Source organism: Lissotriton vulgaris, unplaced genomic scaffold (genome assembly GCF_964263255.1).
Source record: "Lissotriton vulgaris unplaced genomic scaffold, aLisVul1.2 SCAFFOLD_694, whole genome shotgun sequence".
Lineage (NCBI taxonomy): Eukaryota > Metazoa > Chordata > Amphibia > Caudata > Salamandridae > Lissotriton > Lissotriton vulgaris.
The window spans coordinates 736,905-761,712 of record NW_028245713.1 but is presented as its reverse complement, the minus strand read 5'-3'; the positions used below and the strand labels follow the sequence as shown (position 1 = coordinate 761,712).

General features: G+C 50.3%; 1 protein-coding gene across 1 annotated transcript in view; it reads right to left on the bottom strand.

The window, feature by feature from the left end:
• MARF1 (meiosis regulator and mRNA stability factor 1) overlaps positions 1 to 24,808 on the bottom strand; it is a 508,142-nt gene that overhangs the window by 142,749 nt on the left and 340,585 nt on the right. Inside the window, exon 19 of the mRNA XM_086949144.1 lies at positions 8,162 to 8,295. Within this exon, the coding sequence (XP_086805270.1) occupies positions 8,162 to 8,295 (134 nt within the window). The remainder of the gene's footprint in view (positions 1 to 8,161; positions 8,296 to 24,808) is intronic.

Below are 24,808 nucleotides of genomic sequence, written 5' to 3'. Positions count from 1 at the left end.
TTCTCAATCCCTCCCCTGTCTTTATAAAGACCCGCCGCAACCACCAACTGGGGCGCCTTAGGGTTGAAACATCGATGCTCAATGTTGGCCAAGATAACTCCAGGCACCTGCAAAGCCACCTCTTGTCTCCTTGGAGTATTAACTCAACACTCTGGCCTTTTTAACAATTCCCTTGTATAAATTGTATACATTTGTCACTGAATTCAATGCACTGCAACAGCAACAGTCACGTTTATCACATGTTTCTGTAACAGTCTCACGTATTGAAACTTGTGTCACCATGGAATGAAGGAATTCCTGTGTATCGTGATTGTTTTTACTTTTTACTGAGATAAAAAAACTTGAACTTCAGTTGTTTTCAGAGAGGTTTATTAAATTCAGTGTGTACTGAGCTTACACAGCCAATTTTAAAGCAATTGTTTGTTGCCCAACAGAACCACTTTGTTCTTAACCATTGTCCTTGCCTGGGACATACTCCGATTTTAATGAGATGTTGTGGAGAACAAGCCAATTCCAGATCTTCTGCGATTCGTGAGATAGTGTGAGCGAGCGCATCCCTCCCGGTTTGTTCAAGTAGTGCATCGTCGTGGTGTTGTCGGTCCTGACTAGCACTGGGGAGTTCTTAATCCGTGGTATGAAAGCCTGCAGGGCTAGGAAAACCGCTCTCAGCTCCAGGAGGTTGATATGAAGCTGTTTTTCATGGTTTGTCCACTTGCCACTGATCTGTAATTCCTGAAGGACTGCTCCCCAACCCTCCAGAGAAGCATCCGTTGTTATTACGTGCGGAGCTGCAGGGAGCAGAAACGGCAACCCTTGTGAAAGGTTCTTGAGCGACCTCCACCACTGCAGTGCCTTAGTTATTTGCTGTGTGATCGCAATGCGGTCCTCGAAGGATCCCGAGCATTGAGTCCACTGTCTGGACAGAGCCTCTTGCAGCGGACGCATCCTGAGGCGGTATAAGCAGGATGCACGAGGACATCATCCCTAAGAGTGATTTGAATGTACGGACTGGTAAAGTCTTCTTTGTGGCCACTGACGCGGCCAGAGAGACGAGCTTGTGTTTCCTCTCCTGAGATGGGAATGCCTTTGCATTTACAATATCCAACGTCGCCCCGAGAAAGGTAATGACCCAGGAGGGCTGCAAAGTGGATTTCTCGTGGTTGAGTTTCAAACCCAGATGTCTGAAGAGATTCAGACAGGCGTTGGAGGATGCAGTTGCGTCTGTTAGAGATGGTGCCTTTACCAGCCAGTCGTCCAAATATGGGAAGACTTGGTGTCCATGCTGCCTGAGGAAAGCTGCAACCGGGGAGAGGCATTTGGTGAAAATCCTGGGCGCAGACTTGAGGCCAAACGTTAGGACACAGAATTGGTAGTGTTGACCTGCCACTGCAAATCTGAGGAATTTCCTGTGCCGTTTGTGGATAGGGATGTGAAAGTATGCGTCTTGTAGATCTAACGACGTCATGAAATCCCCCTCCTCCAAGAGCCCCAAGATCTCCTGGATCGTTACCATGCGAAACTATTGACTCTTCAAAAATGCATTGAGTGCCTTGAGATCTAATATGGGCCTCCATTTCTTCTCCATCTTTTGGATCAGGAAGAAGCGGGAGTAAAATCCCTTCCCTCTGTGAGCCAATGGTACTCGCTCTATTGCTCCTTTTTTCAACAGAGGAGATTTCTTGAAGGAGCAATCGCATGTTGCTGTGGTGTGTGAGAAATTGGCCCGATATATGATGCTCACTAGTTCTAGTGATCACCTTGTATCAGTCCAAACAACCCTTATGGTGATTGGTTGTTAAGTAATCCTTATAGACCAGCTATCCTAATGGTAGCATGGACAAAGCAGTCTTAGGCTTAACTCTTTTGGCATGTGAAGCCAGCTGTTTTACCACATATAACCCCTCGAATACCAAGTGAAAGGACACCACACAGGTTGTTATGAAAATAAACAATATATTTATTAACATACACCTCTGAACTCTTTGTGACATCAGAAAGCTAAGCACATGACAATCTCTTAGGAAAAATACGTTTAAGTTGCACAAATTACAATGGTGCCCTAGGGGCACGACAAACCATATACTAAGCAAGTGGAATGTGAAAGTCGACAAAAGGAATGGAGCTGTCCAGAGGCTGTAGGATCGCTGGGACTACACTATCCTAACTTTAGGTAAGTAATAGGAGGACCACGGAACGCGTGTGCAGAGTGTGAACTCACACGCAAGATGCGTAACAACGTCTATGGACAGTACAGTTCAAGAAAAAGGTGAGTACGGACAATCCTGACTAGTTAGGACTAAAACGACTGTGGAACTGGACACTAGGATAGTCAATCTACCCTGGAGCACCGAAATGCTCGTTACCTCCCCCACAGGCTAAGGGTGCATAGGTGCGAAGTCGTGTCGGGTTCCGGCGTTGAAGTCTATGGAGCCTGGAAGAAAAGATGCTGCAGGCGACCAGGAGGAAGATGCCCGGTGTGATACAAGGGTGGATCAGTGAAGAGGAGAACCTTAAAGCAGAGGGGACAATGTTCAAAGTCACTATCCAGTGACTGGAGAGGAACCAGGAGTGGAACCAGATGTCGTCGTCGCGATCAGGTGAAGAGTGGACGCTTGTCTCTGCAGCCACGTGGACCAGGTGGTGTCTTCGACGACCAGGATGGAGGCACGAGCTGTCGCACGCAGGCTCTCGCTGTCGGCGGTGTCGGATCCGGATTTGGAGTCAACAGGCCTTGGCAAAGGCAACCCACGCGGTGAGTGGAAACGGCGTCTGGAGTGGACCAGGAGGGTCCGGGGTGCTTCTCCTTCGCAGGGAAGCAAGGGCCAGTCTGGAGCAACCAGACCAGCAGATTGGATTTCAAGGTTCGTCGTCTAGGAGGTCACTAGCCAGCCGGCAAGTGACCAGACAACGCGTCGAGCAGCAAACAGGCAGAAGGGCCCCACGCAGACATCCCGGGGAATGCCACAGTGGAGACCTGCCTGCAAAATAGCCCACCTTTATGGCACCTCTTAGCTTAACCCACGTTTTTAGAAAACCCAATAATATCTTCAGCTTCACCTTTTTAAAAAACTTAGGGTCCCCAAATTAAAACCAAAAACCCTACTGGCCTACTCCCTCTCCTCTAAGTAGTGCGGCAAACATGCTGCCTATTCCCAAGTTCGTAGGCATCTTAAGCAGAATCCTAGCGTGGGAGAATTGAAAAGCCCACGCATATAGTTGTAGGTCGGGAGCTGCAAGAACCCCCCCCTTTTCTCTCCTGCGCCTGATCTTTTTCCAGGCTATCCGAGGTATGTGATCATTCCAAATAAAAGCTAATGTCGCTTTGAAGTTTTGCTATAATAGAGGGCTCAAAATACAATAGGACAGTATTAAACAAAAAGGAGATTTTGGGCAAAATAGACATTTTAACAAGATTGACTCTACCCAGAATAGAAAGGGGAAGCGAGGACCAAGACCTCATAAGTTTTCTACAATCTCTCGCCACCATAGAAAAATTCAACATTGCTATTTTATCTATGTCTTTGACCATGGTGAGACCAAGATAGCGCATAGAATGACTCCACTGGGCCCCCGCCACTAGCTCAGTATCATTCCACTGCATCATATCCATTTTAGACGCATTGATTTGGTATCTGGATATCTCACCATAATCATGAGCCAGAGCAATTACAGAGGGGAGAGTAGTGCGCAGATCTGAAGAAAAGATGAGAATGTCATCCGAGTACAGGGCTACTGTCCTCTCCCATCCACTATAGATAAAAGACTTGATGTTACAGTTGTCCCTCAGCCGTTGGGCGAATGGTTCTATGTATAGATCAAATAGGAGAGGGGAGAGGGGGCAGCCCTGCCGGGTTCCCAGAGTGATGCTGAATGGGTCTGACAGTTCACCATTGACCAGTAAAGAGGCTGTGGGCTTCTGATAGAGTAGACTCACCGCTCTACAAAACCCCTCCCCAATGTTGAGTTTGCCCAAGACCTCCGACAGGAATGTCCAATTCACCCTGTCGAAGGCCTTGGTAGCATCCAACGTGATGACAGCAAGGGGAAGAGAGTCCTCAGTCGCCATATCGATAGCCCCCACCAGATAATAGGTTAATTAAAAAAGTTGGCGACCCATCACAAAGCCACGCTGGTCCTGATGAAGGATACAAGGTGCCACTGCCCCCAATTTACTGGCAAGAACAGACGTAAAAAGCTTGTAGCCCGCGTTTAGGATGGAGATCGGTCTATATGAACCGCAACTTGTGGCTGATTTACCTGGCTTCAAGATCAAAGTGATAGAAGCATCATTCCACAAATTAGGGGGGGGGGGGGGGTGGGGGGGGTCTGGGGACAACCCTGCCTGAAAAATCTGGTTAAACAGCAAGGTTAAAAAAGGGACTATTATTGACAACAAGGCCAGGTAGACCTCAGAAGGTAGGCCATCGGGACCCGCTGCCTTACCCTTCTTGCTGTCAGAGATGGCACAACTAATCTCTTCCTGAGAGATAGATCTATCTAAGGCGGTCCTCTGTTCAGACGAGAGGGAGGAGAGGGATACCCCATTCAACCAATTATCAACTTGCCTCGCCTCAATGTTTTTGTCCTCGTGATAGATGTTCTTAAAAAAGTCACAAAAGGTATTTCTGATGTCACCATCAGCCGAATGCGTCACATCGTCTACCTTAATATGATCTATGTTGTTTCTAACTCGATCAGTTTTAACTTTCCAGGCCAGGAGCTTCCCAGCTCCTCCTCCATATTGAAAATGGGCTAGCTTACTGGCCTCCCATCTCTGAAGGACTTGCGCATTCAAGATTGAACCCAGTTCCCCTTTTAAGGCAAGTAACTTATCTTGCCAACCTCTCAAGATTTCCGGGGAAGCGGCCGGATGTAGCGAAATATTCTCTTGCACCTTAGCTAAATCGGCTTCCAAGGAGGTAACCGTTTCTCTGTAGATCTTATTTTTATATGAGGCCTTGTTTGTTATTAGGCCTCGCAAAAAGGCCTTGAATGCATCCCATACGCAACCTGGGGAAGCGGACCCGATATTATTGTAATAGTTTTGTGCTTCGGTTTTTAAAAAGGTGGTATCATCGGGAGCAGCGAGTAATGAACGATCGAACGACCAAGTTTTAGGCGGGTTTATTTTTTTTTTTTAACAGCCCACCCAATTCTAAACCGATAGCCGCATGATCAGATAGATGGAAAGGAAGGTGAGAGATATTTTGCACCGTCTTAACTAATTGCTGGCTGATCAAGATGTAATCTATTCTTGACTGGTGGTGGTATTTATAATTGCGAAACGAGACTCCTTGTTGAAGCCCAGATCTTAATCTCCATATGCCAACATAGACGAATTCCTTCATTTTGTCAAGTAAAAAGGCCCTAGTTTTACAGGGGGTTATCGATCTATTAGTCAGGGATTTATCGAGTTTTGGGTCTAAGACTATAATAAAGTCCCTGGCTAATATAGTTGGCTCGGGATAAGAGAGCAGATGGGAAAACACGGTACCCACAAAAAAAAAAAAAACGGCGGACACCGGTAGAAACCTCCACCAGCAGCTCCGCACCCTGACCAGGTGCCGCGAGCGTGAGGGGTAGGTGTTCCGCCGTTCCAGTGTCTACACAAAGGTAAGCTCAACTCGAGACCGTTAAAGCCCCAGCGTCATCATGGAGCGTGGTTGACGGGACAATATCGGGCCGAGTTGCTAGACCACCGCCTGGGCCCGCTATAGATCACCTGGCTGATTGGAAGCCTTACCGGAGGCCCACTATGCAGAGTGTAGTTAACCTAGTCTGCCCCGCCTGACCACTCATCTGACCCGCCCCCAGTTCGCCGGGTCTCCATCTATATAGAAACATGGGTAGGCTGTTGTTGTACATAAGCCTCCCGGGAGTCCCCCGGAGCGTATCTCTTAGCACAATATGTTAGAGCATCATACTGTGGCCCACTCGACCATGCACCCGCCCCCATCTCGCCTGATCGATTGCTGAAGGGGCTGAGGGCTGCACTTCACCTGCCTCACTGTCCCCTGCGAAAATGGATAGGAGTAGTGTTTATTTTACTTGCCTAACATCAATTGATTAGTACTGCTACCCAGGGAGCCACAGCCAATGGGGACTATCCCGCCCAGCCATTCTCTCTATTCTCTCTCTCCCTCACCCGATTATGAATTGCTGCAGGGAGAGTGTCTTACGCGCTATCTGGGGCCGCTATTGCCAATACTAAGTGTACCACCATTCACATCCACTTTACACTTCAACCTTACCTGTCTCAGTTACCAGCTACCTATTTTTACATCCAATAGGTGTATCCAATCCTTATTACGCTGGCCTCACGGGAGCTTGCTGCGGGGCCCATTCTTAATCCCCTTAGGGTAAGAACTTGACCAATGCTGCACGCCTACTGTTGTTTCCAGAGGGGCGGGTTGTTATCCTGAAAGCTTCGGTTATATACCACAGTTTGTTTTTAAAAACACACAATGAAAATTCCCCAATTGTGATATCTGGGTGGTGTATGCTCCCTTTCCACACCACCCCCCTTCACTTCTCACAGTGTGGAGCCTGTGTCACAAGAGTCACGCTGCACGATTTGAACATTGAATCACTATATTGCATTTGACTTGAGCTGTTCTCTTTGTTTTTATATTTTGTTCCCCTACCTCTAGGTCGCCTAAATAGAGCAGGACCCCTTGGCCCTCTTGTCCTCCGACCCAGCGAGGTTGTATTTGCTTTCTTTATATAGATTGAGCATTGAGTCCACTTTTTTTGTGTAGTACTTTATTTTAGGTCCTGACGAATTGCCTTTCGGCGAGAAACATGTTGACCACACTAGGGGGTAGAGTTATTGTTCTGTACACCTTTACGGTCTCTAAACTCCCCTCCCACCCCTTTTAACTAAGGAATCAGCCACGTTATTAAAGTTGCAAGTGGACTGATTACCTTTTTTATCGTCTTCACTCACCACTGCACTGACTACACCTTCTTTCATCCTCACCCACATCCACCATCGGCAAGGAACTAAAAGAACCCCGTCAAAAGAGTACCTTCGGGGACTCCGTCAGATATTGCAGCGCCGGTCTGACGAGGGGCAGTGAGCCGATGAAGACACCGGACACCCTCTAGTAAGGGTGTGTTTCACGCTTATTACTTTGGGTGTGTGAGGCTCTCTAAGTTCCGACTAGGGAACCCTTTCTTCGCAGCCACGGTATTCACAATACCAACTCCTTGCTCCACACGGTTTAACGCCCCCTGGGGAACTTTGTACTCTGCTGTTAGCTCATCATGATTGGGCCCATAGTAACCCACTATAGTGAATGGAGCCCCCGCTACAACTACCGAAACAATGAGCCATCTGCCCCCAGGATCTGCCAGTTTATCAACTAACCTTGCTTTTAAGGATTTTTTAAAAATAATCGCCACTCGTCTAGAATTTAAAGATTGTGTGGTGGACACACAGAAGTCTACCCACCTATTCTTTTTAACAACAGAGAGGATCTCTGAATCACGCCGGTATTGTAATATCTTCCACTTTCTTGGGCTAGTACGCAGGCCATTTATATTCCAGGAAAGGACTTTTAACTTCTCCATGGGAACAACCTCCCCTCCACCCAATACCTGATAAATAAGGCAGAAGAACCCCTAGAGTTAATATTGATGTTTACCTTTAGACTTATAACTCTCCAAAACCGAAAAACTAAAACAGAGCAAAAGATGAGGACTTTTTAAAGAACATTTTTCCCCTACCACACCCCCGTGCCCCCCTAAGCCTCCCCCATCCCATGGGAAACCCCTGCTCTATCTGGAAATTCCAGAAGATAGCACCCCTACTGAGTTCCCGTCCTATCTAGACTTTAACTTTGGGCCGTGCCTAGAGGGAAAAAAAACACAAAAGAAAACCGAAGACTACACAGGAAGAGAAGCAAGGACATATGTTTTAGGTTTGCATTATTCTTGTTTCATTATATCGCTGTTAGTTACTAATGATCTTTCATATGTGGGCTGCAACATGGGAATTACCAGAGCACCTTAAAGAGTAAAAAAAATATATAGCAAAAAAAAACTGAAAAAAAGAAACCAAGAACATCGCTGCAGCGTTTCAAAAAAGCACATTCACACGCCCAAATAATCCTGAAATAAATATCCTCTCCATATGAAGGCAATGTATAGAACTACACACCTCTTTTGGGGATTGAAATCACCATTTCAGAGTCTTGCTGGGAAACACAGATAGTAGAATCTGGAATTTCAGTTACAATGTCAATCAATTCACACACACCATATTCTGTCACATCCCAGTCTCTTGAGAAACACCTAAAAAATACAAGAGAAATCAAGTGGTTAGAACCCTCTATATGAAAAGATTATTATTTTTAACCAAACATTCTTATGAAACATAATAAATGGCACAAATTCCTTAAAACTCAAAGAATTTTTTTTACAAAGTATGGCAAGGATTTCATTTCAAGTTCCTTCTAGATGGTTGTAGGAAACTTACCATGTAATACCATGCGCTGACCATTACTATGTGTGGCTATACATTATAAACCTGCCCAAAACTGAATAGGCACCCACCACAAATGTGCCCAATTCGCCCCCAAACCCCATTTTCTTTTGTTCCGATGAGTATCAACCAGCAAACAAGGGAACATAGTTGAGTAAGTCTGCAGAAAATTCATAAATCACTTTGACCCGATGGAACCAGTCCACATCTGTCTGCTATCATTGGAGGCCTGTCTGAAATATAAAAACTTGCACTTTGGTAGGTTCCGACTTCACAACTGGTCCCACCAAAGTAGAATACGTACTGTCCCCTTCATGGCAGTAACTTTTAATTTGTCTGGACTTAAAGCAGACTTGTTGCATGAACATAGTTTCTCAACCTCATCTATAGACATAAGCCATAGATAGAATTCCACAAAGGTGAATACAATTGCAATCTACCATATTCCTGGCTCTTCTACTAAAATACTAAATGACATTAAGTTTAAGGTATATTAGGAGAAATGGAGGAAGGGTTACTAGATGTGGACTACTTCCTATTTGAAGCATCTTACTGGAGGAAAGTCAAAACCTCTCTATGACCGACCAGCTACAGCCCACTGATGTGAAGAGTTCACATCTTCACTTAAGTGGTCATCAGTGTAAAGAGGTGGACAGCAATTTGAGAGAAAAAAACCTTTAACATTCAAATTCAGCAGCAAAGCATGTTAAAGTATAAGCAACACGTTCTGCTTACTCACATATTTTTCCTCTAGGTGACTTATCTCCACCTCCATGCATGCTTTCTCTCTTTCGCAGTATAGTGAAGTTTATTTTATTTATTGTGTTCTATAAAGATCGAACATGCCCATCATGGTATCAGAGCACTGTACAACGAGAGAGTCGAAGAGGGTTACAGTACATTAAAACACCTGTTGCATAAGATTCTGGGAGCAAGGTATAAAACAATAGGATACAATACAAAATAAGGAACGCTGTACGTAGAGTTTAAAGCGTAAGGTATAGTATAAAATAGGGTGTGTAGGAAGCAGGGTTCTTGATGCAGTACCACCCCCCACACTTTGTCCCTGGTATTTGATGCACCTTTGACTGGGTTCCTACTAACTAGGTCCCAAGTACCATTGTCCTTTCCCTAAAAATACCTGGTATAGCAGTCCTGCATGTGCTTGGTGAGGGGTCCCTAAGGGAGGCAAAATTCATACTGCTGCCCTTAGGGACCCTCTTTAGTACCTCAGGCCTTGAGTACCTGGGGTACCATTTTCTATGGACTTGGGTGCTAAAGGTTTTGCCAATTAGGGGAAACAACTTTACAGTTTTGGGAAAAGCTAAGGCACTAAGGACCTGGCTAGCAGGACCCCAGTACAAGTCCAATCGAAATCACATCAGTTACCAGGCAAAAAATGGGGGTGACAATGTCAAAATGGGCTACTTGCCAAGAGAGCGCCTCTTCCACGACGGTCCACAAGAGAGCCACCCCTGTAAACGGCTTGTTTATCACAGAGGATTGTACCTCAGCCTTGAATTCGGGAATGTTGAGCCATGCGTGCTGCCTCAGTGTGGTGCCCATGAACAGGTGTCTGCTTGCGGGATCTGCTGTTGCCAGAGCGGATATGAGGTAGGAGTTGGCAATGTTCTTGCCCTCCTGGATGACTGCTTTTGCTCCTTTTCATAGTCCTACCCACCAGATCCATACTCTTGTGGTGGGTGGGGGTTGTTCATTTTTCTGGCTCTGGCCACTATGATCAAATCTGCCAATACATTTCCCTTGATGTACTGGGATCTTAGGCAGAACGTTTATATTTCTTCTCTACTAATTGCCCTAGCTGTGGCAGGTTCTTTTAAGACTACTTTGCCCTGGTCCATAATGCTAGGGAGCATGGACTAGTATAGGTTTTCCTTCTGCGAGAAGCAAGATCCTCCTCCAGCGGGACCCCGCATTTGTCTGCCGCCCTCTTTTTTTAGTCCATTGTACAGGTAAGGCCTAGAAGGGTAGCTGTTGATTCCTTCCTCTGATAAGTTGGTGTAGCGATCCAGCCACTCGTCATACCAGCTCTATCTACCTCCAGACCACACGTCTGTCCTCGCTGGAAGACCCCCATGGCAGACTTTGCTCATATGGCATGGACCTGTACCAGGGTGGCCCTGTTCTGTGGTAAAGCTTTTGAGACGCTCTCCTCAAAGTTGGACCGTCCCCTCTCTCCCTTCATGACCATAATGGGATATGTTGGAGGTCTCCCCAAATACTGTTGGCGTTTTGCGCTCTCGCGCAATTATTGGTCAAAAGAGAGGTTGCCATTTCATTCGGGTAGCAAACGCTTGCCCACAGTTTAGGGCTGGCTGTATAGTAAGACTTATTGTAACACCAACGCAGAATTGTATGCCCAGTTGCAACCCCCTGCCTCTCGCCCACTTAAAATTTGGCAACCATTCAAGCTGTATCTCTTAGATCAGACGTCAGTGAGCTCACAAACTGACCCTGTGCCCTCCAATTCACAGTAATGTAGTTCTTGTGTTATAGCTCCTACCTGAATGTGTATGATACCAGGGTTATAGTATGAGTCGAAATGATATGTTGTGGCAAACAGTGTATAATTGTGGACATCAAGATGTATTGATTGTCTCGGTTGATGAAAATCTTTAAATATAAGGTTTAAAACAAAACCTGTTCTGTCTCTCTCGCCTGCTTGCCTCTTCCTCCTCGTAATTGAAGAGGTCCTCCTTTTCTTCCTCATGTGGCCTGGATGTCCTTGGGGCCTGGATGTCCGGCACATCATCTCCCAGAACCCTCGGCTTTAAAGGTTTCGTTGGGATTCGAAAGTTCCTAATGGGAATTTGCAAGCTACTTCTGCAGCAGGAGTGCTGCTATTTCAGCCTCAAGTCTGCATCATATTTGTTTGACCTCGAAAGAGCATTGAGCGTCAAGGAGGGATTTCTCTTCGAAGCCATTGGCTCCATGCCGTTTGCCTCTAAGGATCTTTCCGTCAGTACCTACCTAGCACCTGCTAGAGATGAGGCTCTTTGTGCCGACCTTTGGTCATCAAACGTTTCGACGTCAAGGTGGCCTTTGGGCTTTTTGTTATCTTACTCTTTTCAGAATACCTCACAGCTTCTGTTTTTTACGATGTTGTACGAAGCTGGCTTTGTATATGGTATACCACTCGTGGTTATACTGAGCACAGAATACAGAGATTGGCCCAGAAGTGTAAAGGGCTCAATGCAAACCCAAAGTGATATTTGTGGTAGTGTGGGCGAGCAGCTTCAGGCCTAACACACATGAATGCAAGACATTTGTTCAGAAAAAGTACGTTTATCAGGAAAAGTACTTTAGTCTTTAAAAAGCTGACAGTGCAATGTTAACCTATAGAGGAAAACAACAATGCGGTTTCACAGGTAAGTGCCCAACTTACAATTGCAGTCTTCAGGGTTTAAGGTCAGCAGAGGGCAAGGTTCAGGTAAGCACAAAGTCTACACAACCAGTAGAGGCCAGGTGCAGAGTTCAAATTCGAAGATAGGCTCAATGCGTTTCATGGAGATTGGGGGTGCTGGGAGTCATGCTGGTAGCAGGCAAGTAAATCGGTTGCTTTAGCCAAGCTTTGGGGGTTAGAGCAAGCACGGGGCCACAAGGAAGCATCAGACACCACCAGCAGCAGCCGGGTGCAGGGTGCAAATGCACCGTTGTGCACCCAAAGAATTCAATGGGGACAAATGGTCAGACAAATAGGCTGCAGACATCGAGCAGGAGGTTGCACAAAGGAAACCAGCGACAGCAGAGGCAAGTTGAGGTTGTGAGTCGTAGGGACACAGTCGCTCGCGCTACTAAATGCCCAGGGGCTTTGGTTGCAGGGGTGTCCTTTGACATCAGATTCTTCCTACTGGAGCCAGTCTGAGGGAGCCTTTGGATTCACATTGCAGGTGTCACGGTGGAGTCCAGGAGGGGTCAGCTAACACTAGACTTGGACTCAGGATCGCTGGGGAACCTTTTCTGGATCGGTGGGCCACCTGGAAACAGGCTGGAGGTGTAGGGGGCAGAGTGGTGAAGGATCGCAGATACAGAGGCCACCAGAGTCCTTGATGAGGATTTCTTTGTGGACAGTTACGGTCCTCTGGATTTCTGGTCTTCTTTAGAGGAAGGCAGTCCTCCCAGTGTTTGTGGATGTCACCGCTTGCTTGAAAAGACTAGACTCTTCGCAGGATTTTCGATGGCTGCAGGCAGGCCGATAAGGCTGGTGCCAGGTAAGTAGGTATCTTCAATCTTCTTATGCACTGCATCTTCGCCCTTTTTCTTCTTAGATTGGCAAAAACTAGTTGCAGGTTCTAGAGGACCCACCTAAATACTAAACTTAGGGGAGTGTCAGGTAGGGCCAAAGGGCACCTTACTTGGGGTGACTACACCCTCAACTATGCCACCCTCCTGTGAGTCTCCCATCTTCAAGATAGTGGGGACTGAAAGGCGGACTTCACTTCGCGTCCTTCACCTTGGGGGTGGAGTTTGCAGAGATGGGTTTTCCCGCCCAAAGTGGGGGGTGTAAACCTGGGGCTGCTATATGCTGCAAGCAGCAGAGGCTGAGGGTCGTATTACAAAGGCGGCAGCCCTTTGAAGCCTACCTCTTGAACGCTCTGCCCATCCTGGGAAAGGTGGTGTGACACCTCTGTCCAGGATGTGCATTGTTTCCGGTCCTAGAGAGCAGAGGCTCTGGATCCAGGGGTCCAGAAATATGTCTGGAGGTGGCAGGCTGCCTAAAGCCAGTCTGTGGCCACACCGGGGTTGCTAGGTTTTCAGGGGGCACCTCTGAGAGGCCCTCTGCGTACATGTTTCAATTAATCCCACACTGGCATCAGTGTAGGTTTATTGAGAGGAGTAGTTTGATGCCAAACACTTGGATTCAGAGAAGCCATCATGGTACTGGGGAACTTGAGTTGTCGAGTTACCAGCTCATGTACTCTATGGCTTCACTGGTGTAGGAAGCTGGCTCTGTATGGAGTAGTTTCTTACCTGTAACTCCAGTTCTGTAGTAGGGGTATCTCTGTTATAGTCATAATCATGTGAATAGTCCTGCCCATGTGCGTGGACCCCGGAGCAATCGAAATAGTCTAAGTTGTCCTCTTCTGCAATCCTGCATTTACACTTAAGAGAAAATCAAAGACAAATAACCCAGGCTACACTGGCCAGTGCTTCATCCTGAAGTGAAAAAGGATAGCCAGATAACACTGAATTTTAAACATTTTGCTAAGTTTCACACATAGAGAAACTCCCCTTCACAAAAATCCTTTGTCATGATAGAGAGGAAGGGTTGGACAGACAAGCTGCATAGGCTGCCATTATGTGTCTGTAAATGGATAACATGCCTTTGAGGAACCCTCCAGAGGCCCTCTGTATCCCATGATGCACAGCCAAAGGCTAGTTACTTTCAGTTCTTTTTGAAGGTGTATAAAGTCAGGCCTGTAGCATTCAGGATATTATTGTTTCATCCACTGGGGAGGAGGGCAGGCGCTTATGACTATAACAGATATCCCTACTACAGAACTGGAGTTACATGTAAGAAACTACTCCTTCGGTAGTAGGGGATCTCTGTGTATAGTCATAATCATGTGAATAGAATGGCAAGTCCATCCCCACAACAAACCCAGCGGTGGAACAAACAGACAGAACAACTACTGTGCAAATAAATTCCTCAGCGAAGCCTGCCCAACCTGAGCATTTGCCCTGGCATCAGAGTCCAAGCAGTAGTAAGGACGGACTTCCAAGTGGCAGCCCTGCAGATAACTGAAATGGGGACATTGCGCAGCAAAACAGCTGTAGCAGCTTTACCTCTGGTAGAGTGAGCCTTAGGCTTTCCCCATAGAGTCTTGTTAGCTTTCTGGTAACAGTTGAATACAGGACACAATCCACCTAGAGATGGACAGCTTAGAGGTAGCAAGACCAGTCCTGACTGATCCATAATTAACAAATAAGTGATCCGATCTACGAAGCTCCTTAGTCTTATCTCGGTAGAATTTCAACACCCTTCTCACATCAGGGGAATGAAGGGACCTCTCCGCCAGAGAGGAAGGATGCTGGAAAATGTGGGCAATGTGATAGTTTGATTCACATGGATATCGGACACCACCTTAGGAAGAAACTTTGGGCGAGTTCTCATGACAACTTTAGACGCATGAAACACAGTATAGGGCTCTTGGCATCACAGAGCTTGGATCTCACTCATTCTGCGAGCCGATGTTATAGCTACAAGAATAGATGCTGTAGAGAAGCCTTATGAATAAGCTCAAAAGGCTCCTTCATTAGTCTAGACAGAACCACATTAAGCTCCCATGGAGGCGAAGGACGCCTAATGGGAGGAAACAATTTCTTCAAACCTTCCAGAAAATCTTTGATGAGGCAGATTTAAATGTCCATACTGCACTAGCTCAGCAGCCATGCTGCCAAATTCAATGATGAGGTTGAGATGCACCATCTCCCCTCCGAACTTCGTGAGAATGTCCGGCCGATACGGAAGCCGTAGATGCGGCAGGAGAGACCGGTGTAGGAGGTCGGTGAACCACCACTGCTGAGGCCATTCCGGAGCAATGAGGATCATCCTGGCCCTGGACTGGGACAGTTTGATCAACACTGCCAGGATCAGGGGAATGGGTGGAAAAGCGTAGAGAAAGCTGTTCAACCAGTTGATCCACAGTGCATTCCCCAGCGTCCCCGGTTGGTAAAACCTGGAGGCGTAGTCTCGGCATTTGCTGTTTTCTGCAGTGGCAAAGAGATCTCGATGTCAGGAATGCCCCACCTTGCGAAGACGCCCCTTAACACCTCGTCGTTTAAGACCCATTCGTGATTTTCTTGAATGAGCCTGCTGAGCGCGTCTACCTGAGCATTCTGCACACCTGGCAGATGAGTTGCCGTGATAGTCAGTCACCTGGCCAGCAGCCAGTTCCAAATCGTCCGCGCCTCCCGAGAAAGCGTGCTCGATCTCAAGCCCCCCTGCTTGTTGAGGTAATACATTGTTGTTGTGTTGTCCGTCTGTACAAGCATGGAACTGGTGTGGAACAATGGCTGGAAGGGTTTCAGCGCCAAGTGAAATGCTGAGAGCTCCAGAAAGTTGATGTGATACATGGACTCAGTCTGGGACCACGTCCCTTGTATTTGAAGGTGTTCCGTATGCACTCCCCAGCCGTAGAGAGACGCATCGGTCACAATGGTTTGAGTCTGTATCTCTTTGTTGAACGGATCCCTCTGAGGAGATTGTGAGGTGAACACCACCACTTCAGGGACTGGGTAGTGTGTTGCGATAGTTGGATCTCGTCCTCCCAGACCCCCGTTTTTGGTCCCACAGATCCTCTAGACATTCCTGCAGAGGCCGCATGTTGAGGCGTGCCTGTGGAGCGAGAAAGATGCAAGAGGCCATCGAACCAAGGAAAGAGGACAGTCGCAGAAGAAACGGACATGAGAGTCTGAGCCTTCCGAAGGATCGATAAGCGTCACTCCTCCGAAGGACACAAGCTTGCCTGGAGTGTATCTATGGAGGCTCCCAGATACTGCAGACACTGAACAGGAGTCGGGACAGACTGACATATTGATGTGAAGGCCCAATCGGTTCAACAGAACAGCCGTCCTGTTGAAATGTAGCTGCGCTTCCTGAAATGTGGAGACTTTGATCAGCCAGTCATCCAGGTACGAATAGACAAACACCTTGTTCTTCCTCAGGTGCACTGCAACCACCGCCATGCACTTTGGAAAAGTCCTGTGCGCAGATTTCAGGCCGAATGGGAGCACTGTATATTGGTAGTGATTGGTGCCGACTAGGAACCGCAGGAACTTCCGATGTTTCCTTGCAATGGGTACATGTAAGTATGCATCTTGCAGATCTATGGCGCATAGCCAGTCCCCTTGATGGAGCTGAGGGTAAATCTGGTGCAGGGATAGCATCCAGAACTTCTCTGCAAATCCATTTGTTGGCTTGACTCAAATCGAGAATGGACCTGAATTCGTTTTTGTCCTTTTTGCGCACCAGAAAGAACCTGTAGAATAGACTTGTTCCCCTTTGAGGAGGAGAAGGAACCAGTTTTATCGCCCTTTTTCTTAACAGGGTCTCGGCCTCAACTTGAAGTTAACGCAACAAGTATTGTGAACAAACTGGTGGAATAGACGGAGGAGGACTGATGAAACAGACAGTGTCCATTGCGAACAATATTCAGCACCCAATTGTCCAGAGTTATTTTTATCAACTCTGCCAGGTAATTTTGAAAGCTTCCCCCCACTGGAGTGGATAACAGAAGAGGGGGAAGTAATCCCTCAGGGCTTAGAACCAGCGGGCCCTTGTTTCCCGATGTGGACTGCTGGTTGCCCTTGCCTCTCTGACGTCTCTAAAAGGGTTGCAGCTGAAACTGCTGCTGATGTTGTCCAGCCTGACGTCCCTGTCCGTGTTGGAACCGCTGGGAAGAGTATTGCCGTTGGTAGGGACGGAAACTCTTAGGCTGTTCCTTAGGCTTGTCCAAGCCAACAGCCTTAAGGGTCTCAACCTCCACTTTTATACAAGCCATTTCCTCATCCGCATGGGAACCTAAGAGGGTGGAACCCGAGAATGGCAGGTTAGCGATACGTTGCTGGGTCTCCGGTTTCAGGGAGGTGAGACGCAACGATGAATGGCGCCGCAGAGTCACACCATGACAATATCCGTGAGCTGCCAAGAGAGAGGTGATGTGTCTGCAGCCGCACTGATGATCTGATTGGAGACCATAAGACCCTCTTTGAGAAACTCCTGAAAGTCCTTGCTTTGGTCTCTTGGTAGGAATTCCATGAACTGTTGTAGAGACTCCCACAAGGAGCGGTCATACCGGCCCAAGAGAGCCGTCGAGCTCGCTGCCTTCATTGAAGTGGCGGCAGTGCTGCAGACTTTTCCCCCCGCAGAATCAAGTCTACGGCTTTCCTTGTCCGGAGGAACTGTGGTCGACGGGGCCGTAGCGTGCTGCTTCTTCACCGCCACCACTATGACTGAATCCGGAGGCGGATCCACCCGCAGGAATGCAGGGTCCGATCCAGGGGCCTGTATTTCTTTTGAAGTCTCGAGGGTGCCAACTTCACTGAGGCAGGCGTCAGGAACAACTCCATCGCTGGTTCCTCCAAACCGGGTACCAGAGGAAGCAGAGGACGAGAGATTTGCTTCCGTTGTAGTGTCTCAAAAATCACAGGCGTGGAAGGGGAAAGCACAGACGGTGCAATGCCCAGTTTCGCTGCTCCCCTTACCAGAACCTCCTGAAACGTGGTAATGTCATCAACCGGTGACACCCTCGGAGGTGGGGAATCCGACAGTCGGCGAATATCTTCCTGTGCTAGAGGACTCAGTGTCCCTAGTATACCTGGAACGTGACTGCTTGTGACGATGACGAGATCTGGTTGAAGACCGGTACCGGCTGAGAGAGCGATGTTGCGGCCGGGATCGAGATCTTGGCCTTCTTGGCACCGCCGGGACCACTGGCACAGGTGGAGCCGCTGGCAGCCGAGGAAGCAGCTGAGGCGGGGGTGGCGGTAGTGGCGGAGGTGTTGGCAGACGTGGAGGAGGAGTAGGCGTCCTAGGTCGCTGCGGCGACTGGCCAGGAGCCACAGGCTGACCTAATTCCGGTGACCTAGTTGGAAAGTAGGTCCTGGAGTACTCCAAGTCCGAAGTAGGAATCACCCTCGTCTGCTTGCGGTCAGGCCTTGAAGAGGAAGCTCTGGAGACAGTGCCCCTGGACGGTGAACGTCGACGCCGTCTTGACCTTGAACTCCCAGATGTGGAGATGCTGACCACAGTGGGTGACAGGCTCCTCGACGACGACCGTCTCTCCTCTCGACGCCGACTGTCTCTCCTCTCGACGGCGACTGTCTCTCCTCTCGACGGCGACTGTCTCTCCTCTCGACGGCGACTGTCTCTCTCCTCGACGGCGACTGTCTCTCCTCGACGCCGACTTTCTCCTAGACGCCGACTTTCTCCTAGACGCCGACTTTCTCCTCGACGCCGACTTTCTCCTCGACGGCGTTGATCTACTCATCGACCGTGACGGGGTCGACAGCGATGTCGCCTCGACAGCGAGCGCAGATGTCTCCTGGACTCAGATCGACGGCAAGGATGTGTCGACGTCGTCTGAAGCCATCGACGTCGACCTCGTCGAGGTCTCGACGTCCCACCCCTTGACGTTGATCTTGGCCATCGTTTAGACCCAGAGCCCTTGCTTGACGGGGAGCATATGGTAGTCATAAGTGGCCACGACGTTGACGCTTTCGACCGGGACCGGCATAGTTTCTGAGCCTTCTTTCGACTGGGGAGCCCCCCAGAGGCCGACGCATGGGTTGCAGAGGAGGAAAGGTTCTCTCCATGCCCAGAATTCCCACCTGCAGCCAGTTGTCTTCTCTGCTCCAGGCCTTGAAGACGAATCTTCTCCCCGTCACGCAGGGTCCTCCTGGAGAATGACTTGCAGATGACACAGGAGTCAGGAACATGAGATGAAGGAAGACAGAGTATACAAACCCTGTGTGAGTCCGACTTGGCTTTCTTCCTGCCACATTCTGGGCACTTGTCAAATAAAGATGGCATTTTGACAAGAAAAGAGTGGCTAAACTGCCCCAAAAAGACAGAAAAAGGAAGGTAAAGGCCTCAGACGTCGAGTGAAACACTCAAATTATCAAAAAAGCTCAAATATTGAAAGAGATACCACTAAAGGTAGAGCTCAATGCTCCAGGGTCCTGCTAGCAGGAGCCGGAAAAAAGAACTGAAAGTAACTAGCCTTTGGCTGTGCATCATGGGATACCGAGGGTCGCTGGAGGGTTCCTTAAGGGCACGGTATCCATTTACAGACACATAATGGCAGCCTATGGGGCTTGTCTGTCCAACCCTTCCTCTCCATCATGACAAAGGATTTTTGTGAAAGGGAGTTCTCTATGTGCAAAACTTAGCAAAGTGTTTAAAATTCAGTGTTGTCTGGCTATCCTTTTTCACTTTAGGATGGAGTGCTGGCCAGTGTAGCCTTGTTAATTTCAGGCTACATTATTTGTCTTTGATTTTCTCTTAAGTGTCTATGCAGGATTTCAGAAAAGGACAACTTAAGAGACTATTTCGATTGCTCCGGGGTCCAAGGACATCGGAGGGACTATTCACATGATTATGACTATACGCACAAGTTACTACTTGTGTAACGATATATCTGTAAGAGGCATTAGTTAGTGATAGATTCCTTACCTTAGAATATCCCCAGGCGTCAGACTGGATCCGGAAATGTTTGCGTAGCAATAACCCTGCGTGTCGGTCGGCATCATCTGCGGCTCCGCGTCAATCGTCGGCGTCGTAAGCGCCGGAATGACGTTGTCAGAGTACTTAGACACCGCCCATGCGCGCTGACGTCAGTTCTGATACACAGCTTTCCTGCGCCAGATACGCAGAGCCATGATAGAACTAACACTGGTGCCAAGAAACTAGAGCCCTGAAAGGGGATGACCATAACCCTAGATATCGGTTCGCAGAACGGGGAGGACGGGTGGGTCGGTAAGGAATCTATCACTAACTAATGTCTCTTACAGATATATCGTTACACAAGTAGTAACTTGTGCATCTGAAAGACGTTAGTGATAGATTCCTTACCTTAGAATAGATACCCCAGCAATACCAACCCCTGTGGTGGGTCTGCGAACCAATATCACACCAGAAAGTCCTGGAGGACGGAACGGCCAAAGAAGCCATCCCTCCGGACTTGACTGTCCAGGCAGTAGTGTCTTGCGAACGTGTGCAGCGAGGCCCACGTAGCTACCTGGCAAATGTTCTGTAAGGGGACTCCTCGGCCCAAGGCAGTTGTTGTCGCCATGGCTCGAGTGGAATGAGCCCGCAATCCAGTAGGGGGCTCCTTTTTGTCCATGGAGTAGCATGCCTGAATACACAAGATGATCCACCGCGAAATGGTCCTCTTGTGTACCACCTTTCCCTTCTTCGCGCCCACGTAACCAACAAAGAGTTGGTCATCCACCCGGAACTGGCGTGTGCGATCTAGGTAATAAGAGAGCGCACGTTTTGGGTCCAGACGGTGGAGCCTCTCTTCCTCCATTGAGGGATGCGGAGGCGGAAAGAAGGTGGGCAAGGTAATGGACTGCTCGATATGGAAGGCCGTGACAACCTTGGGCAGAAAGGAAGGTCGTGTACGCAGCACCACCTTGTCCGGATGAACAGAGAGGAAAGGTGGAGTAGAAGAAAGAGCCTGGAGCTCACTCACTCTCCTGGCAGATGTGCAGGCAACCAGCAAAGCAGTCTTCAGGGTGAGAAGCGGCTCAAAGGGAGCACACATTAGATAAGTGAGTACAAGATTCAAGTCCCACTGGGGCATCACGAAGGGAACAGGAGGGAAGATGTGTGTGATGCCCTTCAGAAATCTATTAACAATGGGGGACTTGAATAAGGAAGGCTGATCAGGTAGCCGTAAGAGTGCCCAGAGCAGAGCCCTGCTGGGCAAGGGAAAGAAGGAAGAGTAGGACTTCAGAAAGGGGTGCAGAGAGAGGGTCCACAGCCTTTGCTGTGCACCATGCCACAAATCTGTTCCACCTGCAGGCGTATACCGACTTTGTGGAGGGACGCCTGGCTGCCAGAATGATATCACAGACTTCGGAGGCAAGTCAAATGGCCTCAACTGTCGCCGTTCAATCACCATGCTTGTAGGTGGAGACTGGACAGGTGCAGGACCGTCCCCTGCTGCTGCGACAGAATCGTCTCCCAAAGAGGCAGACGATTCGGGGGATCGACTGACATGCTGAGTAGCTCGGGATACCAGTATCTTCGTGCCCAGTCCGGGGCCACCAGGATAACCTGGGCCCGGTCGCGCCTGATCTTCAGCACTTTGGGCAGAAGTGGTATAAGCGGAAAGGCGTACAATAGACCGCAACTCCACTCGCGACGAAAAGAGTCTCCGAGCGAGTGCCGCCTTGGAAACTCCAACGCGCAGAACTGATGACATTGCGTTCTCTTCTGTGGTGAATAGATCTAACCAAGGCTCTCCCCATTGCTGAAAGAGGCCTTGCGCCACATCCGAGTTCAGACGCCATTCGTGATCCATCATGCACCGACGGCTGAGTTCGTCCGCCCTGGCATTCAGAGAGCCTGCCAGGTGTTGAACCACCAGGGTCACGCCCTGATGTTCCAGCCACTGCCAGAGGCGCAGAGCCTCCTGGCAAAAGGTCTACGACCCTCCCGCCCTGTTTGTTGTAGTACCACATGGCGGTGGTGTTGTTTGTGAACACCTGCACTACACTCCCCCGGACAGAGGGGAGGAATGCCTTCAGTGCTAGGCAAATCGCCTGCAGCTCCAAAAGGTTGGTATGGAGCCGGGACTCCGCCGGAGACCAGAGTCCTCTGATCTCCGCCTCTCCCATGTGGCCTCCCGAGCCCTGGAGGGACAAGTCAGTCACAACCACGTGCTCCGGGTGGGGTAGGGAGAGGGATCTGCCACTGACCCAGTCGCGGTCCGGTAGCCACCACTGCAGTTGTCTCGCAGTGCCCTCCGAGATCAAGACATGATCGGACAGGTTGCCCTGATGCTGAGCCCACTGAAACTTTAGGTCCCACTGCAGAGCCCTCATCCGCCACCTGGCGTGATGCACCAGAAGGCTGCAGGAAGCCATCAGCCACAGGAGCCGCAGCGTCAACCTGACCGAGACTCGGGATAACGGCTGAAAGATGGGAATCAGAGCCTGTATATCCCGAACCCGCTGTTCGGGAGGTTAAACCCGAAACTGCGCCGAGTCGAGAACCGCTCCGATGAAGAGGAGCTTCTGAGAGGGACACAGGTGTGACTTCGGCACATTGATGGAGAACCCCAGCAAATGCAGAAGGTCAGCCGTGGTCTGGAGGTGGCTGACGACTGTCTGGGGCGAGCCCGCCTTCAACAACCAGTCGTCTAGGAAGGGGAAAACGGACACCCCTAACCTGCGCAGATGAGCTGCTACCACCGCCATCACCTTCGTGAACATGCTGGGGCGCTGGTAAGGCCGAAGGGGAGCACGGTAAACTGAAAGTGCTCTTGGCCTACCGTGAACCGTAGGTAACGCCGGTGGGCCGGCAGGACGGGGATGTGGAAATAAGCGTCCTGCAAGTCCAACGCTACCAGCCAGTCTCCTGGGTCTAGGGCAGCTAAGACCTGAGCCTAAGTCAGCATCTTGAACTTCTCCTTCCGGAGGAAGCCGTTGACGTTCCGCAGGTCCAAGATAGGGCGTAGGCCCCCTTTGCCCTTCTTGGGTACCAGAAAGTAGTGGGAGTAACATCCACACCCTACTTCTGGCCCAGGAACGCGCTCAATGGCCCCCTTGGCCAAGAGGGCTGTGACTTCCTCTTGCAGAAGTTGCAAGTGATCCCCCGACATGCGGTGGCATTGATGGAGGGGTCGCCTCGAAGGGGAGGGAGTAGCCACTTCGGACGATCTGCAGCACCCACCTGTCTGATGTGATAGTGCGCCAGTGGGAGAGGTGATGGCGAACCCTGCCTCCCACAGGCGTCACATGGGCCTGAAAACGCGGACTAGAAAGGTTTTGAGGCGGGTGCTGTGGAGGAAGGTGTGGACTGGCCTCGCCGTTGTCCACGGCCGCCACCGCGCTGTTGAACATTTTGCGGCGCGTTGCTGGCAGCACGTGTAGGGGCGCCCCTTCCGTGGCCACGAAAGGAGCGAAAGGCACCAGTTTGCTGGTGTGGGGCCAAGAGGCCCAAGGACTTGGCCGTAGCCCTGGAGTCCCTAAAACGTTCCAGCGCATGGTCTGCCTTGTCGCCGAAGAGGCGACGGCCATCGAACGGCATGTCCAGAAGTGTGGCCTGGACATCGGCCGAGAAGTTGGCGGACCTCAACCAGGTGTGGCGTCGAACCGCCACCGTCGTTGCCATTGCCCTGCCCAGTGAGTCCGTTGTATCCAGCCCACACCGGATGGAATAACGCGCTGCATCTCGGCCGGGCATTGTGGCAGCACCTCCGCAACCGTGTCCCACAGAGTGTGGGTGTAGCGCCCCAAGAGACAGGCGGTATTTACAGACCGCAGCCCTAAGCTTACAGACGAGAACACCTTCTTGCCGAACTGTTCGTATCTCTTGGATTCCGACGGGAATGCGGTCTGGGAATTGGAGACCTGGATGACCAGGCCCTCGGGGTGAAATGGGTGGACAAAAAGCATGGGTCGCCCGGGGCCGGGCGGTAGCGTCTGGCCACGTTCCTATCCACAGGCGGGCCTGTGGCGGGCTTGGACCAAGTGCCCACAAGAACGTCACATAAGGCCTCATTGAACGGCAGCAGAGGCTCGCTGGAGCTTGACTGCGGTTTGAGGACCTCAGTGAGGAGGTTAGTCCTCACGGCCGCGACGGGGAGCTCAGGGTGTAAGGCCTTGGCTGCCTTCGTCAACACTACACTATATGTAGACCCCTCCTCCGAAGCCACAGTCGGAGGGGAGGCAAATCCAGTGTCTGGCGATGGGTCAAGACCACTGGCCTCCCCAAGCTCATATGTCCAGTCCTGTTGAGACTGACACTCCAGTGCCAGAGGGTCCTCAGACCCCTCCCAATCCTCCTCGTCACCCGTTACCTGTAAAACAGGATCAAAAGACGGGGCCTCCTCGTGGAAATAAAAATCTCCAAAGGCCGTCGGATGCGGCGCCCAGCGCGCCTTTCCGGCGTCGGAGTCGGACCATAGGGAACATTGGGGACGGCGTCCACAGCGGGCGCCGGGGGCGACACCCGTGGGGCCGTCGCCGGTGAGGTCGACCGACGACCCGGATCTGGAAGCGGATCCGGTGAGGTCCTGCGGCGCCAAGACCGCAGTCGCCGGCGGCGCCGAAGCACCTGGCGGCATCGGGGCCGAAGCACCAGACCCGCTAGGGCCTCCAGTCGGGACCGTTGGGCGCGGAGGCGCCACGGAACCAGACTGAGGAGAGAGGGACCTCAAGGCCATGAGGTACTGCTCGATCTCCTCCAGCGTCGCGCCGTGCCCAGGGACCCGAAGGTGTGGGGCAGGCGGCGAAGCTTGCGACTCCCGCGGAGCCGCGTGGGCGGTGTTGCCCGAGCCCCCGGCCGCATCGTGCGAGCGTCGGGGTGGGTCGGAGGAACGATGACGTCTCTCCGACCTCTCATGCCTCGGAGCCGGACGACCGGTGTCCACTCTCGGAGCTGCGATGACTCAGACGTCGTGACCTGTCCCTCGACCTCCTGTGGGACCGGGACCTGGAGTGGCGCAGGGCCGACTGTCGGAGCTCGAGCCGCTTGCAGGACCGCTCCCGCCTAGCCTTCGACGTCAGGGCCCGGCTGTCGGAGCAGGTTCGATCGTCATGGTCGAGGCCTAGGCACTTCAGGCACCG